This window comes from Marmota monax, unplaced genomic scaffold (assembly GCF_021218885.2).
Source record: "Marmota monax isolate L192 unplaced genomic scaffold, Marmota_monax_Labrador192_F-V1.1 WCK01_AAM20220418_F8-fsc00069, whole genome shotgun sequence".
In the NCBI taxonomy this organism is placed as follows: domain Eukaryota; kingdom Metazoa; phylum Chordata; class Mammalia; order Rodentia; family Sciuridae; genus Marmota; species Marmota monax.
In genome coordinates this window covers 766,686-787,146 of record NW_026695243.1, presented here as the reverse complement: position 1 = coordinate 787,146, position 20,461 = coordinate 766,686, and the positions used below count along the sequence as shown (strand labels likewise).

At 39.2% G+C, this 20,461-nt stretch overlaps 1 protein-coding gene across 1 annotated transcript in view; it reads right to left on the bottom strand.

Annotated features, from left to right (window-relative positions):
- Grin3a (glutamate ionotropic receptor NMDA type subunit 3A) overlaps positions 1-19,243 on the bottom strand; it is a 179,141-nt gene extending 159,898 nt beyond the window's left edge. The window contains exon 1 of the mRNA XM_046457400.2: positions 17,695-19,243. Within this exon, the coding sequence (XP_046313356.1) occupies positions 17,695-18,393 (699 nt within the window). The 5' untranslated portion in view covers positions 18,394-19,243. The remainder of the gene's footprint in view (positions 1-17,694) is intronic.
- Positions 19,244-20,461: the final 1,218 nt, after the last annotated feature.

The following is a 20,461-nucleotide window of genomic DNA, read 5'->3' as shown; positions in this document are numbered from 1 at the left end:
AATTATGCTTTGGAAGCAGAAAAAGCATGACAGATATTGCAAGACCCTGAATTAATGAGATGGAGACAAAATTAAGAAAATCTTCCAGGACACAGAATAAAAGAATCAAGAACTATAGATAATGAGAAAGACAACAGGCAGGTGGCTGTGTGTCAGTACTCAGATCACCACTACTCTTTCCCCTTTCAAAATTTTCCTCAATTGAATATGAGCACTTTGGTCACCTAGGCTAGGTAGATAAAGAATATAGGACCAATATAAGAAGTATAGTGTAGTTAAGGAAAAAAACTAAAGCACTAATTAAAAGACATCTGAACTTTTTTCCTAGGATTAAAAAAAAATCTGAATTTGATGGGCATATCACATTCTTGACAAAAATCAATAAAACTGAACTATACCTAGACATGTCTGGCAAAGTGCTTTAATAAAAAAATTCTGTCAACCATGCAGGAAGAAAGAAAATTAAAAAGGTAACCTTCAAAAAGATAAATACCAATACCATGGGCTTCTCATTTCTGCTACATTAAATTCTCAATGATGGTAAAGTGATATCTAACTGAGTTTGTTTGGGAAAGAAATTTTATGCCCTGTCAATCTGTCTTTTATTTGTAAGAAAAATAACAAAGACATGCTGGGATACATATGAATGCAGAAAATACGCCATTCATAGACCCTAGGTGAAAAAAGTCTTTGGAAATACTCTAATTAGCTAGTATTTATTTTCCCGTTCCAGGAATCTATGCTAAGAAAACAATCCACAAAGAGGGAAAAATGTGAGGGAACAAAGATCTTTGCTGTGGAACATTTTAAGACAAAAATCATAACCATCTTAAATGCCAACATTCCAAACATATTTGATAACCTGAAATACCATTATTTTAGCCAGCTTTTCTGTTTCTGTGACCAAAAGACCTGATAGGAACAATATGAACAGGAAAAGTCTACTTGGTGCACTATTTCAGAGGTCTCAGTCCATAGGCAGCCAACTCTACTGCTCTGGGCCTACTGTGAGGCAGAACGTCATGGCCATGGCCAAAGTGTGTGGCAAAGGACAGCTGCTCAGGACATAACAACAGGAGAGAGAGAGAGGGAGGGAGGGAGAGAGAGAAAGAGATGGAGGGAGGGAGGGGGGGAGAAAGAGAGAGAGAGAGAGAGAATGTGCGAGAGAGTGCGCTTTCTCTGCTCATCAGGGACAAAATATAACCCCCAAAGTCATACCTCCAGTGACCTACTTCCTCCTGTCACACTCTACCTGCCTACAGTTACCACCCAGTTAATCCACATCAGTGAATTAATCCACCCATGAGACCATATCTCATAATCTAATCATTTCAGCTCTGAAAATCCTGGTACTATCTCATACACAAACTTTTGGGGGACACTTCCTATTTACACCATAACAACTATGCATTTAATAATGTAATGGTTCCCCTTACAAGAGAAAATACAAACAATGCCATATTAAATAGAAGAATTTGAGTTAAAATATTCCATTTAAAAAAAAAAAAGTCTTACACAGAAAATTCTAGAAGAAAACATCTCAAGTTAAGAGTGATTGTCTCTGGATAGTGGGATTGACAGTTTTTTCTAAACTTTCACATTTTTCAGATTTTATAGTCAGAAAATGATTAGCAAAATGGGTAGAGAAGTATGATTTACTTGGGATCTGCAGAGACTTATAAAATTTTTAGCATAATGAAGTGAGTAAAGCAGAATATGTACCTCATTCATCCCTTAAACAAATACTTGAGTGACTACTATGTGCAAAGCACTATGATAGACTCTTGAATTGCAACAGCAAATAAATCATAAAACAGTAGATTCCCAGAGATAAAAACACAGACACAAGAGGACAAAAATTGGAAATATAGATAAAATGTATGTGAAGATAGTAAAATTATTAGTCTTTTAAATTGTAACATTTTAGAACATAACTATGAAATTATTTTCATATGAAAATTATTATTTTTTAATATCAGTATATAGCAGAGTGCAATAAAATGAATGCAACCTTCCTGGCCCACAGTGTTATCTGCTTTTCCAGAATTATCCACAGGAGTTCTTGAGACGGCTTATTTAGTGGCTTTCTTTGCACAGGATTTGGAGCCACAAAAAGTAGAGGAAAGAAACTCAGGGATGGAGGCAAAGACATTCTCCTATTTGAAATGACATTTCTCAGGAGATTCTTGAATCACCATCTTGTTAATTATCTCATTAAAGAAATGTTATCAAGAGTGTGTCAGCTCTTTGCCATGAACCTGCTTTCCTTTAGTGCCTGCTGAATTAGTGTGAGAAACAGAAACCTAAGGAACGGGAGAATAAACAAACACTTATTTATTTTTGTGTGTCTGGGATTGAACCCAGGTCTTTATGTATTCTAGGCTTGTCCTTTACCCCTGAGCTACATGCCTACCATTGCCATTTTAAAAAAATGGAATATATATTATGTCAGGTGCTGCTGTTAATCCACTCAAAATAAACTATTATTTATATAGTATTGATTAAATAATACCTATCAATAAATACATGATTCTTAAATATGTATTATTTACTGATAGATATTATTTAATCAATACCTTTAATACTACTTAATTGATACCTCCAACATTATGAGTAGTTATTATCTCATTATCTCTTTTGTGAGTAAGTTTTATAAGATGCATTTATGGGCACACCAGGAATAGATTATATTCATTCATTATCTGTTAGTACCTTTCCCCACTTTTCTTCTCTTACTTCCAAATGAAGGTATCTAGCTCTCTCCATATGTACTTATTTGAGCTCTTTCTAGTTGCACCTTAGAGGTATCGTACTTGTAATAGCTACAGGTCTGTCACCTCCTATTACTTAGGCAGGCATCGAGGCATTTCTGGTTAATGCTCATCTGCTACAGATAAATGCCTTGACATTTCCTAGATCAGAAGTGCTGATCTGGTGACCCTCCAGTGCCAGCAGTCTGGAAGTTTGTTTTTTAAACAGTGACTGAGTAGTCAACATTTAAAGAGATTTTTTAAAATATTAATATAAATATAATTTTTTTAATATAAAAAAATCTGGTCTGGCTTTTTTCAAAAAAGGATATCTGGCCAGATTCCCTGTGAATCACAGCTGGTTGCAGCTCGGTGGGGCCGGCTGCCTGCTCTGGAAAGGTCAGCACTCTTGCGTTACCTGTGATTTTGCTACTCCCTACTGTATTATTTGGGACTGGTTTTGCACATTTCCATTACCTTCCTGGCCCCTACAAGGCATCTAAATTTGCTATCTCTGCCCTGGGTCATTAGCTCTCAAACTGTACTGTGCATATGAGAATCACCTGGGGGAGATTCTTTTTAAAAATCCAGAGAGGAGGCCACAGCATGTAATTTTGGGGAACTTAGTGAGGCTGAGAATCTACACTTTAAAAATTACCAAATGTGATTTGGTTTCAGGGGGTCTCCAGTCACATTTTGCAAATTATATGAGATGAGACTCTTAGGATAATATGGTCCCAAAGAATGATATTCAGGATCACTAGCACACACAACCACCTGTGCTGTTTGTACTGTAGATAGATTTCTATGCTACAGCCCCAGGGCTTCTTATGTGGTGAGTCTGGGAACCCATATTTTGAAAAGTTATCTGGGTACTGCTAACATGCCGATGGTTACCTAAAGAGTTATTCTTAGTGACAGCCAAGCAGTAAGCTCAATGGAGAGGTGGGGACAGCATTGGCAGAGCCTAGACATGTCTGATTTCTTGTCGGAATTTTCTTTGATAGGAGATGACAGGATAAAATATAACTCCGGGCTTTTTCTTTTTCACCAATGATTAATTCCAGGAACTTTACTTTTCATCAACTTTGACTTTTTCCAATTTTGAAAGTCAAGAAGAATCTTTGGCTACACTCTGTGGTGAAATTACCTGAAGGGAGGGAATGAAGGTTTGAGTAAGCAGTGGCTCAAAGACCAGAGAACAATGCCACTTTTCTGTCACTTGTGGCCTACAGGAAATTAAAAAATGATCTGGGGACAATGAAGTCAGTACAAGAAGTTTAACAGGGTCATAGAAACAGGCTTTCTATTTCCTATGAAATCAATTTCCCCCCAAGGGCCTTACTTCCTCAGTTTTGTTCTCCACTGAGTACTAAATTCTGGGTGGTCCTGAACTCTACCTTTCTGTGAATGGGGAATCTCTTTGTATGTCAGTCTACATCCTTAGGTTCACATCAAAGTACCTTGAGAGACAGTGGGTTTTCCACAGGGGTTACAAAGCTCTTTTACACAGGAGGGGATGGAAAGATCATCTGTTCAATTTAATCAATAATCACTGAGCGTTTATTATGAGCCACACACAATATGAAGAGCTTAGAGTTCAGTCTGGTTGAGGAGAGTTGCTTTACTATGCAATCTAGAAAGAGAGAATGTACAAGGTAGCAAGCAAAGCCATAGAGAAGGGAAGGGAACTGTAATGGGGGACAGGGGGCGGCAGAACTCCATGTTCAGTAAAGGTGGTGTTAGAGCAAAGGTTTGAAGGTTGAATGGGAGTTTCAGGCAGACCCAAGGGGAAGGTGCATGCCAAACAGTGAGAGCAGCATGTGCCAGGGTTTGGTACAGCACTGCCCATATAGGCACTGCTGGAGAACCAAGTGCAAAGGCCAAGGTTGCTTTTAAGAAATAAGTAGAAAAGTTAAGCAAGGACAGGTACGAAAGGGTCTCTAATGCCACACCAGGCTGCTCAAAATTTATTCTATAGGTTAGTGTTTGGCAGACTCTAGGTGGTTCAAGGCATGATTTTAGGTGGTTCATTAAACAACACTGAACCACACATTGAGAAACTTAATCCCTTTTCAATTTGCATTTCATTAGGCTGCTTGGTCAAGGAGAAGCCTCCAGTATCACTATGACTCTAACACTTCTCTAGCACCTAAAAATTCCTCCTTTAAAAAGGGCCTCAAGTTCAGGCCAGGGTATCTAGCTAGAACCCTTATGTTTTCACTGTGTACTTATTTTTACCATTACTTTCTATTTATGGTAGGCAGGACTAGTTTTTCATTTATGTTATGATGAAAAGATTTTTAAAAATGTTTATTCAAAACAGCAAATGAATTTAGAAAATGGATAGCAGTAGGTGATGCAGAGATAGGGAAAAATTATGAAGCAGTGTGCGAATCCTGAAATTTGGGGACACACAGCTCTCATTTTGGAAAAGTGAAAGGGCGTAAGCAGACTAGAGGCCTTCTTTTCTTTCTGACAGCAGCTTGTAGAATAGAATAGAGATGGCAGAGAAGCCAGGTAGGAGGTACTGAAGTACTGTAGGCAGAGGTGGTGTGGCCAAGGCTGTGTTTATTGATTTATTCCTGACCTTTCGGACTGTGACTGCCTTCTACTTCTGCAAAGGATGTACTAATGGCTCTCTTATACTAACCCGTGTCCTAGCTGTAATCTACCTTTCCTGTCAGCTCTCCAAACTCCCTTCTTCCCTTGTAGGCCTCAGGCAGGCAGAGGAGTTGATTGAATTCCCCTCCCTGACTACAGGAGCATCAAAGATGGAATGGATAAAGAAATGTGGTGTATATACACAATAGAATATTACTCAGCCATAAGGAAGAACGAAATATGGCATTTGCTGGTAAACGGATGGAACTGGAGAATATCATGCTATGTGAAATAAGCCAATCCCTAAAAACCAAAGGCCAAATGTTTTCTCTGATGTGTGGATGCTAATTCACAATAAGGAGGGGGGCATGTTAGGGAAAAATAGAAGTACTTTGGATTAGACCAAGAGGAATGAAGGGAAATGAGGGGGAATGGGAACAGGAAAGATAGTAGAATGGATGGGACATTACTATCCTATGTGCATATATGATTACACAACCAACGTAATTCTACATCATGTACAACTAGAAGAATGAGAAGTTATACTCACATATCTATAACATGTCAAAATACATTCTACTATCATGTATAACTAATTAGAACAAAATAAATAAATAAATAGATAAACAAATAAATAAATAAAACATTTTCAAGGTCCTGCTTGGGAAGTGTGAAAACTTGTTTTCTTCTATCTGCTTTTCAGTTGCTGCTGACCTGGTAGAAGTTATAGTTCAACCACTCTGGTCTACCGCAGCAGGACAGAACAAGGGTAACCTAGACTTCCACAATTGAGACTAGGGGTGAATTTTCTTGAGGAAAAAGATGTTTCAATAATAATGCCTTTCATCTGTTTTCAAAAATATGAATTTGCAAAGTGTTTCTTATGTACATTAACTCACTGAAACCTGTGCTAGTTTTTTATAAGAGCACAGGAAGCACTCAACAAGTACCTGTTAAGTGGGTGACTATTTATAATTCATATGGAGGAAACCAGGCTCTATGGATGATTCTGGAACTCTAACCTGTCTTGTTCTCTTTCCTGTTCCATATCCCTTTGATTTCAGACAGAAAGTCTGTTATAGATAATGTTTAGTGCCCATAGCTATTAATACCCGAGTTCAGCTATATTGTGGGTCAAACAGGCTCTTGTGGCCTGGCTTGAGGTCTGAACAGTCACAGATAACATTGTTTTGATGGAAAAATCAATCCCAAATTAGAGCATAATTCATCTGAAAATTGTGAAATCTTGGATATATCTCCTTCTTTCCATATAGTTATATAAAAGAGAAATGCTTTTTAATATGATGATTTACATTTATTGATTTTTTAAAAAAATTATATATACATTTTAATTCCAAGAGATCTTGTGCTTTCTGAGTACCTGTATCTCAACAGAATATCATGAACTGGAAAGAGTTCATTGCATATGTCTGTGGAAGGCTTTGGGGACAAGTTCTGTAAGTTTGCAGATGACTGACCTGTGTTTCTCTGGCCTTAGGGGAGGCATGTCAGAACATTAGCATGTCAGTGGGGATGGAATGATTTTTTTGAATTATAAGCACTTACAAAACCTGGAGAATCTGATACATTCTCCAAAGGGTAGTATCCCCCACTCCAATTTTGTGTAGTACTGTTTTAGTGAGTCATTGTTATTTAAGGTGTGTGTTTCACCCTGTTGCTGTACTGAAACATGGAAAAGCAAAGAGAATATTGTGTAATAAAATGAGCAGGGGTACCATGAAATTCAGTGTATTATACTTTCATGAATAAGTGAATAAATGAAAGTTGCTTCAGGAAGATTTATTTACCTAGCAGCAGGGTATAGCATGGTTTGGTGGAAAGGAACTAGAGATTTAGAGGCTACTCAGGATTGCTGGTGGAAGGACATAATGTGAAAATAAGAAGGAAGGATTGGACTATGAAAAATATGTCCAGGAAGGTAACAGAACCTGGCAAGGAAAGGTAGAAGTGTAAGATGTTATGAGAAGTCTTATAGGTGTGACAGAGCCCTTTCTCAGGATGTCTTTTAATATTTTCAATCTGAGATGTTGGAGCTATAACTGGAAATTCCATTTAGAGATCACTGGTCTTGCCACATGCAGAGGTGATTTCAAGATCTGAAACATGGGAAATGCTAAAATGGGTGTACCAGATCAGGTTATTTCCTCCCTATTTACACTTGCTTTAGACTGTGTCCACTAACAAATTGTGTTATGGATGTCACTAAGAATAGTCCATTTGTCCAAAAAAAAATGTTTATAGTTCTTTTTCTTCCTACCTTAGGATCTTTGCACTTTTCTCACCCTTAACTTGTAAAACACTTTCCTTAGAAACAGTCATAATTCTCTCCTAAACCTCTTCTCTGCTCAGATGTCACTCCTCAGACAGCCTCTCTTTGACCACTATGGTTATTATCTAATCCTCTTTCCTGCTTTATTTTTCTCTAATGTACTTGTCTTTACCTAAAAATAACATCCTATATTTATTTGTGGCCACATTTTTTTTTTTTTGTTTTTTGTCTGTCTCCCCTGTTAGAAGGTGAGTTCTTTGAGAGCAGAGGCTTACATAATTTATTTACTGCTGTATTCTAAGGCTCATACTGAGTACCTAACTCAGGAATCTGGCCATTGCTGATTGGATTAAGGGAATACATATGATTTGGGGTGGAGTGAGACCCATCTGTGTGGGTTAAGCCAATCCAATGTCTGGAGAATTTAAACAAAAGATTAAAAATAAAATGTAGTCAGATGATTTGATTAGAATTGTGAAGTCATATAGAGATCAGGCTGTCCTGTCAAAAGAACCATGAAGTTACACACAGTAAGGCAGGGGGAGAAGTTAGTTCAGATAGGAGGATGGAGGGATATGAAGTGAGAAAGTAAGAGAAAGCCAGTCAGCAGGAGCCCCAGAAAAAGGGAAAAGTAATTAACTGTCAAATCACTTCCCAGTGGTACAGACTAGCAACCCCTTACATGTTCTTGTTTCTTCCAGTTTCCTACAGATTTTCAGCACAAACCCCTGTCCCTCATTTTGAACTTCATGAGTGAGTTTTTCTTCCTTGCAACTATAATTCTTTGACGGCTCTGTCCAATAGAACTTTCTATGAAAACAGAAGTGTTTTGCGTCTGTGCTATCCCATACACTGCCCACTGCCCATAGGTGCCCATGAGATACTTGAGATATAGTCTGTACACTTTAGGAATGGACTTTTAAATTTTGTAGAATTCTAATTAATTAAATTTAAACATACACATTTGAGTATTAGTTGTCATACTGGACAGCACAGCACTCTGGTTGTTATTAATAAGAGGTCAGAGATAAGAAGCATAATCAATAAAAGATAATGAAAGAGCAGGAAAAAGGGGGAGAAAATTCACGGAACCCAAATATGAAGGAGCTCCACAGCATAAGAAACGACAAGAATATTAAGAAGAGCAGTTTGGTAAAGTCTCATTAGTGGCAGTGCTATGTAACTTCTAATGAAAACAAAAAACCAAAAAACCTGATCAAACAACAAGGGTTATGTAAATAAATCATTAAGTAACCCATTCAGAGGCAAACTATGCAGCCATTAAAATAATGGAAAATACTGATGACACAGAAGGATGATTATTATATATGGATGAGTTTAAAAGAGAATTAATAAAATAGCATGACCTTAATTTTATAATTCACACATATATCTATAGATTTAGGGGCTCTGGATTTGTGGACAATTTCATTATTTAGCATTTTACTAAATTTCAGAATTACCCACAGGAATATATTTTTTTTAAAATCAGAAATAAATGATATGCTTAACACAATAAAATGGCTGCATCTTTTCATGTTGCTTTAGGAACATAGTGATACAAAACAATTATTTAAAAAGTATCCTCAAGAGCCGGTGTGGTGGTGCACACCTGTAATATTAATGGCTCAGGAGGCTGAGGCAAGAGGATCATGAGCTCCAGGCAAGAGGATCACGAGTTCAAGGCAAGCCTTCACAATTTAGGGAGTCCCTGATCAAAATAAAAACATGAAAAAAGATGGGGATGTGATTCAGTGGTTAAACGCTTCTGGGTTCAATCCATGGTACAAATAACTAACTTAATAAATAACCTCTATGCAATTCTAAATTTATTAAAATCCTTCATGTTTTTCTCTCAATCCCCCTGGACACACACATTGAGATTTCTTACTCTGTGGCTTATAGCTGCAATTATACATATGCTGGCAGAAGAGGGTGGTTGTTGAATCTTTTTCTTAATGGAAGGCAGAAGTTCTGCTCTTTGGTGGATTAACCTAGACTTCCCACAGTCAAAATACCAGGAAAGGAGCTAGTAATAGCTGCTTGGAATCCTTTCCAGTCCTGAGGTTGGATTCCTAGGATGCTTCAATTTAGAGCTGTATTTTGGAGACCACTAGATGGCGCTCTGTGCCTGTGACCAGGTGCACACTGGTTTCATTCAGGTGTGGACTTCTCATTCCTCTTTAGATACACACTGAAGCATTTGTGTGTGTAACCCAATGCACGAAGAGACTCAATACAACAACGTCTCTCTCTCTCTCTGTGTATCTGTATATATACTTGCTTCTATTCACAATATAAAGAAGCAAATTATTTGTTTAATGGAATCCCCATTTTAGAATCTCTGATTGGGATACAACAAATAGCATTCCATAACCCAAACTGATCATAATTCTTTTAAGTAAAGACATGGATGAGCATTTAGCTTTATTTATGAAAGTCAGTAGCTTTTAATTTTAATCTGGAATATGAACCCAACTTTTAATTGGCTTCGAGTTGAGGAGTTCAATACAAAAAACACCAACAGGTTGCTGCAGTTTGTGTAGCCATCAAAGTGCTTGGTGCTCTAATGTTCAGTAAGTTTAGCTAATGACTACCTCTAACTGAGAGGGCAGTAGTGGCAACCCATTTCTAAATCATTCCTAAGAATGCTACTGAAAGATGTAGGTTGAACTATTGTTTGGAGATGTACAGATTCAGCCGCTTTCAGAATCATTAAAAAATACAAAGGCAGGCTGGAAATACACAGGAAAATCCCACCTTTTAATATAGAAATATCATAAACTCAAAATTCCCACGCTTCCACTGCCTTGTCAAATCTGACTTCTCAGAATTTTTAAAAATGGACTTTCTTTTACTTTCTTCTCCTTTTCTTTGATGCCAATGCATAATTAGAATGTCAATAGGGCTTTCCTTAATTGAGAGAATAAAATGCATGAAAATGTTACTCACAGTTATCTGTGGACATGCATGAGTAGTGGCACATATGCAGTACTTTTGTAATCAGAAAAGCAATTGCATTTTAAAAAGTCCCTCCAGGTTGTGTGCACCAAATGGTTTAGATATAGTCGGCATCTAATAAAACACAAAGAGTTTGCTTCATAGATGCCTATTACTACAAGCCTTAGTACATGGCAGGGGTACTAAGTATCCCTTAGTTATTGGGATTATAGTAAGTCACAGTCAGTTACATTAATACAGATAAAGCCTTTGGAAAAAAAGGGAAAATTTTGAACTTTTATTCCGTGTTAAGTTAGACTCTGCCCTTTTTAACAAAAGCCTAAAACATCAGTTAGGTCATGATTACTAGGGAGTGAAATCACTGTATTTTAGAAGACAGGAACTCGACCTTAACATCTCTTCAGTGTTTTTCCTCCAGTTATAAAATGTATAAAATGGAACAGAACCTGCTTCCCAGTCTCAGACAGGACGGGTGCTAAGTAGGGTTTCAAAATCGCAGATTTCTCCATTTTCTCAGACTTGGTTTGCTGAGGCAGGATGTCCTAAGCTTGATTATTATATTGTATACATACTAAAAATGCATGTAGAAGTTCCCTGAATAATCAGCTAGAATACTTGACTTCATATTCCGATTAGTTTCTTATTCATTCTGCTGTACTGACATGAGTAATCATCATCATGATCATCATCAGAACCCGCTGTGCAGTATGTTACACACACGATGTGGTCCTCACCATAAACTCAGGAGAGATTCACATTTTGATTCAATAAATTGAAACATGGAGGTACTGGGCAAGTTTCATAAGGTCCAATGTCTAAGGAGTTGTAGAGCTACGACTCGAACATAGCTCTGTGCTTCTAGTCTCTTAACTCCTTTTCGTTATTGTCTAAATTTCCTCATTTGCATTACAAAAATGAAAATATTTGTCCTGCACACCTCACAAAGCATATCTGAGGTTAAAATGATAAATTAGGTGAAAAAGGACTTTGATAAATTTAAACATGCTGTGCAAGATATTTTTTCTGGAATTTGTTTTCATATTAAAGTATTGAAAGGATAGATGTGGAAGTATGAAGGTAACATCTTTTTATCTTATTTTTAATTGTATAGGATTATATATATACACATATATGCATACATATAGATAAATACATGTATGTAGTTTTAGAAAATTAGAAGTTTAGAGAAGACAAAATGTGGACTTTTACCATCAAATTATTACTTGGTTTTATATTAACATTTCTGTTACCATTTTTACTGAAACAAGGGAGCATTTTTACATTTTTTTTGTAATTTTTTCTACTTGTGCCAATATATTTATTTTAAATGACTGTATAGTATTCCATATCATGATTCAACTAATTAAATTCCCATGGTTGAACATGTAATATTTAACATGTTTTTAAAAAGCAAACTTTGATCCTTTTATCCAGGATGGGTCTATTCAGTTCTTTGGTTGTAGACTGATAACATGTTAAATCCAGAAAGAGCTATTGGTCTAAAAAGGACTTTTGAGGACTTCTCACTTCCATCAGTGCATAAGCTCTTTCAACTTCTTTATATGTTGCTTATACATTGTCATCTACCTTACAGGGCTGTGAGGAGGATAATACTGAGTACTTGTGAAGAACCCTTGAAAAGCACAAATTCTACAAAAATACACATGACTAAAATGTTTCTTAAATCTATGTTTCAAATGAATAATGATGAGGAATAACTCAGCACGACTAAGAATCATCCTGCTTAAAAGTTCATCGTTTGAACCCTTGAAGGGGCATGTCCATTGCTACACAAGTCCCAGCTAAACAGAGACCAGCCTTCCGGTGTTAGGGCTCCCTCCTGCTGACATATCACCCAGGTCAGGGATCAACCTGCTCCATCAATGCAGGAGATCAAACACAGCTGACAGTCTCTCCTGAAAGTGCATGAGTCCTACACATTTTCAAAAAAGGAAAAGATCTGAGAATATGGCTGAGGCATCAGGTTAAAGGAAGGGGAGAAAATTGACTATTCTTAGCTTGCTTTTTCCCCACTGTTCTTTTCTCCCATCATCCCATAAAGGAAAGATCAGAGAAAGACAACTGAGTAGTGGCTTTCAGATTTCCATGAGTTTGTTTCTCCTGCATTCATTCAAAAACAATGTGGCAGACGCTAAGAGATGTTCTTTCTTATTGTTTAGTTTTATAGATTCAGAATCACATTTCTAGTGCTGTGCTCTTCTCTATCTGTGGCAGTAGGGACAGTAGGCAGGAGAAAAGACAATGAGATTTCTCATCTCTACATTCAGTGGTGTCATCAAATTGAACAATGCTTTGCTATGATAGCCCCATGTAGTTGCCCAGGGAAAAGGTACTTATTGTCTGTCTGGGATGAAATAAAGAGTTTATGCCAATGTAAGTCAATACACTGCTTTTTTTCTTCAAGAAAGGCTAGTCATGAAAAAAAAAATGTTGGATGAGCCAGCCAAGTAGTGTGCATAGTGGTATTGTCAATGGGATGGAGGTGGGTGGGATGAACTCTTGTGTTAGTAGTCTCATGAATGATAAATTTGCATGTAGAAAAAACTTGTGACCTATATGAAGGATCAAGCTTTCTCAAAAACACTGGGCTTCTTGCCATAGCTTCTATAATAGTTCCCAAGTTTCCGGAAGCTGTATTGGATATAACAGGTAAGAACTGTCACTGATACAGAAAGAGTACTCTTTTTTCCACGAGTTATTTGACTAATACTATCAATTGATCCAAAATACTCTCACTTTCTAATTTGATTCATAAAACACTTCTCTCAGATTGATAAGGAACATTCATTTGACTGATCAGAATAGATTCTCCAAGAGAAAGTCACTTGTCCAAGTTTACATGGCCAAGTAAGAAAGAGGCAGAAGTAGATTGGAAATCTTTTGACATTATTTCATATACTTTCCATTACATTGTGCTCTTTTAACCAATGTGATTGGAATTTAAGAGTGTTCATGAAATAAAAATTTAATGGTACCAAATCCATTATGTCCTTTGCAACATCAGAAGATAAATCACTAAGGATTGGACATTCAAATTGGTATTCAGATAGCTCAACAGATTCAATCATAAATTAACTCCATGATACAATGATCAGGAAAGATCAAGAACAAATATACATTATTTATGGGTTAAATGATACTCCTGTGGTAAACACAAAGAAATGTGGGTTAGACAGACTGCTTGCCCAATAAATGGTGTCTGCTAGTTTCTTTCTTCCACTCTACTTATCTGGAAAAATAAACAAATAATATAAATAAACCACTAAACTTAAAAAAATTCCAAATTAATCCCAGGTCTCTGCTCTTTAAGAGGAACCTAGAAAAGATCACTACTGAGAAAAGTTTTCATCACTTGACATTTAATTTGAAATGGTTTATCTTCAAGTGAGCAACAATTAGGTGCTACAATCAGCCATCCATCAAGAATTGTAGAAAAATACTTTCCCCAGAGGAGAGTGAGCCGAGCTTTTTGTAGAGCAACTCAAGAAAAAACAACACAGTTGAGAATAGACGTTTTAAAAACAACTGTCCTTTACTGGAACCCTGATGAAGCACCTAAGTTATGTAGTGGTCTCATTCTTCTGTCTACTGTACCTTGCAAAAGTTATGCTGTGCTAGTCAAATTCTAATAAATGGGTGTCAGTATTTAACTTTGTGTTGTTGAAGAAAAATGGACTATCTATAACACTTGCATGGAAATAAACATATTAATTAGCATGTATGGTTCATAAGACAGGCAAACTTGTGGTTGATATATTCAATAAAAGTTGAAAATACTTATGTAGTCATTTTTGAATTGGGAAGGTTTGAATCTATGCCAGTTATATTACTTCATTAACTCTGCCTAATGAAACCAATATGGAACTAACATGAGATATATATTTTGGAAAAAAAGTGTACATCTGTCACTGTATCAGCAGGTAAATTTTAAGGATTTAACTTGGAAGAAACTACTTAAAACCCCTAGAAGAAAACTTAGTATGGGAAGGGAAGAGAAAGAAAAAAATAACTGTTGGAACTTAATATAACTTAAATATAAATGAAACTGGGTTCATATGTAGTATCCGTTACTTGAAGGTCACAGGAATAGAATTTATAACTAAGAAGTGATCATTTTAATAATAAGGGCTAGCCTCAAGTGGGAATTTGCGTGTGCTAGGTAAGTCAGAAATTTTTGGATGGAAGTGAACTTTGGCCCCCTACTTTGTGGAATGTGTTGTTAAGCTTTTATTATGTGCTCACAATATGCATGTGTTTACCAAAAGTGGGTAGTTAACTTTAACTTACATTTAATGGGTTTTTCCCCTGCCTGAAAAAAAGTACGTCCCTTCTAAGCTGATGATTGACCCTATGTATTTATGTTTTGAACAAACAGCATATTGAAATAAGCAGTAAGGATTTCTCAGGAATTGGATCACCTTACTGGTATCTCTTTTTGTTCAAGAGTTGTGGCAGGATGTTACCAAGTCACTATTTGTTAATTAAAAACCTTCCTATGAAGGGAAGCAGTAAAAAAGGAAGAGAGAGAAAACAGCTGTTGCTACTCCTACTCAAAAAGCAACTTTGATTTGCTTGAATATAAGGGAAACAATTTTATTTTAGTTGGTTGTACGGTTAACTCCACTTTCTTTTAGAATAGTTTATTCAGGCACTGGTACAATCAACAAATTAGGTCACTGGGCAGTAGACTTCAAGGACAGTGACTAAATTAAGTCAATTTTATTTAATGTGAAAAATGACTTTGACATCCTTTAATATTTATAAGTTAAAAAAAATCAGTGTAATAGAGAAAGGTCCACTTTTCAGGAGAAGCAAGGGAAAGATCAGTTATTAATTTTGCTGAGAGCAGAGTATGGTCATATCCTAAAATTACATATTACAGTGACTTGACATTAAGCAGGATATTTTTAATATAGAATATTACAGAATGACATGATATACTAAAAGTGAGACAAGTTAGATATATTTGAATTTAAAATCCAAAGGGAGATGAAAGAAAATGTTGTCAGTTGAACAAACTAGATCTCCTTAATACAATAATCCCTCCCTCTCAAAATGTGTACCATGAAAGTGACAGTGGCAACCATGATTTAAAATACATTTCTGAAATGCAATACAGAAATAAATGTGCTTGGCAGAGTATTTATTTTATAGCCAGCTTGTAAGGGTTGTCCCTGAAGGTCTTTATATCCACCAGTGATCTCACAGCTCTGAAGTTTACTGATTCTGGATGCTGCCTCATGGTTTTCCTCCTCTCCTTGGTGTAATGTGCTGTATACCGCACACATCGATCATGCAACACAGGCAATTTCCCTTCTAACTAAGGAACACTCATTTTGGGAGAAAATTCTTGCTCTTTAAGACTCTTGCCAAACAATCTGCAAATGGAAGGGAGTCTGGAGACTGTGACCACTATTGGCAACTTCTGAAGTATTAGGTAATAAAGAAGTAATGATGAGAAGCAAGCAATGCTGACTCCTGCATTTCATTAGATCTGATTCTGTATGTATATTAATAATGCTGCACCCTATGGATGCATTTTCATGTTTATAACCCTTTGGCCATTGGCAGTGTTGTGCACCTGTGTTTTCTGTGTCTTCCCTTCTGCTTCCTACAGTCATTCAGATTCTGGTGACAGAAATATTTTAGATAAAAGTTAATTAGCCTGCACTCTGCAGATCAAATCTCTAGCTCATCATGAAATGGGAATCTTCTGGGCAAATACTGAAAGTAGTTTGTACTTGCCTTTTCAAAGATTAAAAATGGAAGATTCATTTTTCTAGAAAAAGAAATCTTTAGTACTCCCTTGATATTTTATACATAGATTCCATCAAACTTTTCACTTGTATATTGCCCTTACTCATTTTAGCTTTTATGTCTGCATATATATCAAAAGTGGAAGAAGAGAGATTAGAAATGATTTTTTTTTTCAGCTAAAGGGACAGAATTGAAAATGATGTAGAATAAGAAATCTTCCAGGGCCTGGACTCTTATTAGTACACTGAGCAATATTCATCCAGACTCTGAACTTTCCTTGGTTTCTCAATCTTTAAAATGGGGCCAATGTCAGTTATCTATTTGCTTAATAAATATTTTGTGAAGGCTAATACATCTTGACATTGTCATAAGAGCAATATATAAAATGTAGAACACTTCTTCAGCTAAAAGGACCCTAACCTCTCTTTAATATCCACTTATTCATATTATTGGTAAACACTTAGGTTCATATTTTTTTTCTCTGAAGACATACTTAGCACTTTAACCCATAGGAAACTAAATAATTAGATCCTTGTTCATTTATTTTTGGAGAATGATAGCAGAAATGGGCTGAGCACAGCAATTTCATACTAGCCTCTGAGTCCACATCACATAGAAGTAAGGTGGGGACAAAGAAGCAATCCCCAAGTGACTTTCTACATGCATTTTTACACTATCAGATACTATGTCTAAAGCTTTCTAATACCCAAGACTATAAACCACTCTTATTTGCCTATGCTGCTGTGCTAGTTGGAGATATTCTATTTACTCAAAACAATTCAGAGGGATGTGCTTTCTTACACCATCGCCCAAGGCTCAGACACGCCTTCTGAAGAAGTCATAAAGAGCAGATGCTGTTTTTTTTTCTGCCACATGCTCTCAGAATTCCTCTTGGGAGGGTAAAATTGTAGCAGTCAGGGATCCCCACCCCCACTCTTCCCTCAAGTCTTCAGAATCTCGGTCGCTTTCCAAGGTCCTGAAACTTGACTTTTACTTCCGTTGGGCATTCACTGGATTTCTCCCAGCTAATCAAAACATTATCCCCCGCCCCCGCGTATTCTCCCCACTTCCTTCCATCCACGACCCCCGCCTCGCCTTTCATTTCCATGTGCGCTTAAAATGTTTCATTCAACTTCTACCGACGTCCTTCTCTCTACCATCTATGGGCATAGTCTAATCCTTAAACAATATCAAAGTTATAAAGCCCCAAGACCCTCCAGACTCCCCCCAGCCTTTTCCTCCCCCTCCCCCTCGCTCTGGTCCGGACTCCAGCAGCTCACAGCTCCATTCCACGCTCCAGACTCCTCTCACCTGACTCTCCCGTGGAAACTCGTGGCGGACGATGCTGATCACTGGAATGTGCAGGACCGAGCTGACCAAGTCGAGCTCCATCATCTCGCCCTGGCTCTGGGGAAAGGCCAGCAGCGCTGATACCCCTTGCACCACCACAGTGTGGCACACGCTCTGCAGAAAGGAGAAAGGGTCACTGCTCCATGGCGAGCTAGGGGAGGAGAAGGGCAAAAGCGGCAGATCGCCCAGGCCCGCTTCGATGGCCATCACTACTTCCAAAGACAGGTTGTAGGGCAGCAGACCTTCCACGCGGTTCAGGTTGTCCACGGCGAACAGGAGGGCGTCCCGCGGCCACAGGGTCTCGGCCCCGGCGCCCTCCCCTGGCTTTCGGGCGCTCGGCCGTCCCCGGCCATGCAAAGTGCTCCCCAACCAGCGTGCGCCCTGCGAGGGCGCCGGCGGCCGCCAAGTCCCTGACTCTGGCTCATCCCTCTGGGCACCTGCCCTGTTGCCGTCCAGAGTGCGGCTAGTTAGGCGTGGGGCTGTGGTCCAGGGCTGCAAGTGAACGGCGCCCACCCTCACCGCGTGCCCGATGCGCTTGAGGATCTGGCAGGGCTGCGGGTGCGAGGAGGAGCCGGGTACCCCGGCCAGCACCAGCGCGCAGGGCGGCGGCAACAGCAGACAGACCCTGCTTAGCAGCCACCACAAACTCAGTCTCCTCATTACTGAGACCCGCAGGGAGAAAGCGCGCCCCCTCCTGCGCCCGGCTCGCCCCTCTGCAGCCGCCGCCTAAGGTCTCCGCCTCCCGGTCCCGAGCGCAGCTTCACTGGACGCGGTGAAGCTGTCCCAGGGACTAGAGCGGTCTCTGGGCCATCCAAGTTGGAGTCTAGCGCGTACTCAGCAGTCTCAGATCCTACTCCCGGGTTCCTCTGTCTTGCATCCTCTGCCCGCCGGGTCCGTCCGCCGAGCGGGGCAGGCGGGCGGGCCAGCGCCTGTCACCCGCGGCTTGGGCGCCGGTTCCCTGACCGCCCCATCTGCAGGGCGCCTAGGGCACTGCGTCCGGCCCGGCGAGACGGCTGGGCTGAGAAGCAGTCGGAGTTCCGAGGGAGCAGAGGTGAGACAAGAGCAATGCTCTCACTTGGTTTCTTTTCCTTTTCCGCCCCGGCAAGACTCACTTATTTCCTTGAGGTCGCGTTGGAGAGGGCGTTCACAACCGGGATGCGGGGAAGCAGCCAAATCCGCCCTGCTCCACTATCGGCCACCCTCCCGCGGATCCCCCAGCGCTGGCTTCATTTTCCTCCTCGCCTAGCTACTTCCTCTCTTCCTTTCTTCCGTTTTCTTTCCTCCCAGTCGCCAACGCCGCTTGCTTCCTCGGAGGAGCGACACGACTGGCCAGCAAAGGGTGGTTCTGCTCGGAGCGCCAAAGTTCTCCCCGCCTCAGCCGGCGCCTCCCTGTTGCTGAGACCTGGCGCCAGTCTGTCGCTTGGCTGCGCTAAACGCCCACTGATGGTGAGATTCCCGGGTGGCACATCCCGCGCCCCTGGAAAAGTCCTATTCCCTCAAAACCTGGGAGTCTGTAGTTTGGAAATTCCCTGAGACCGTAAGGCCGAGAGGGGACAAGGACCCCAAGTCGCCTAAAATTCTGAATTCAGAGTTGCGCCTGGGAGATCTGAAGTCCTGTGCTTCACTGAGACAGATTCAAAGAGGCTGTGACTTTAAGGAGCTTCCCTTTGATGAGCCGCTATAAAGGTTTTTCTAGTTAAGGGTATTAAACCAAGAATTATTTACACATTTAATCTCCCCAGCTTCTTGCTCTCTGGCATGTGGACCTCTGTATTTTTTAAGGAGCCTTGTGTTTTTAGGTTGTCAGGATTAAAACGAAATGAATTCAAGGCAATTATTTATTCAAGAAATTGAAGTGATTAAAGATACATTTAGTTTTAAACACAGTCAACAGTAGTTCCTAGTTTAGGCCAAGAATCCCCAGGTTATGGTTTCCAGTAATTTTTAAAATTTTTTAACTTTTTTTTCATTTGTTTGTCAATACAGTGAGGTCAATGGGCATATGATCCATCTTCTCCATGATCTGAATAATCAGGCAGTTCCAGCAAAGGAAAGGGTTAAGGGCAGGCCTATGGTTTCCACTCTTACCCGGATTAATTTTATATCATAGCATCATTTACAAAGGAGGGTGGGAGAGATATCCATGGGGCAGCAAGCACTGAGGATCAGCAATTCTGAATCCAATACCACTTCAAGAGAACCATGACCTTGGCAATTTATTTCACCTGACCTTGCCCTGCTGTTTGGTTCTGCTAAATTGTTATGCAAATGTAGCTAGCTTTTAGCTCTGAAGAGTTGTTTTGATTCATGAGCTAAAGTTTCCATCATGTTTTAATCCTTAGGATGAAGACACTCTAGTTAAATAAAAATCCCAAGAAGACTGGCAAACTGAATGCTGCTTCCCTCAGCACAAAATGATTTTTCAAGACAAAGGTGCTAGAGAAACAAACCAAATCAAACCAACCAACCAACCAAACAAAAAAAAATCTCCCATGAAGGGTTCCAGGGTGGCTCCAGCAAAATAATCCAGGGTAAGAGAGAGTGGTAGCAGTTCAGGGCAGAGAGGTGGCAGACAGCATAAGCCAGTAAAGAACTTGGGTTTCTCCTCTGAATGGGGTGAGGGGGAATAGCAGCAGGGGACTGAGCAGAAGACTATAGGACAGAAGCTTTATTAGAGCTGTTCTATTGGTAGTAGATGGAAGGTAGGCACAAATAGAAACAACCAGAT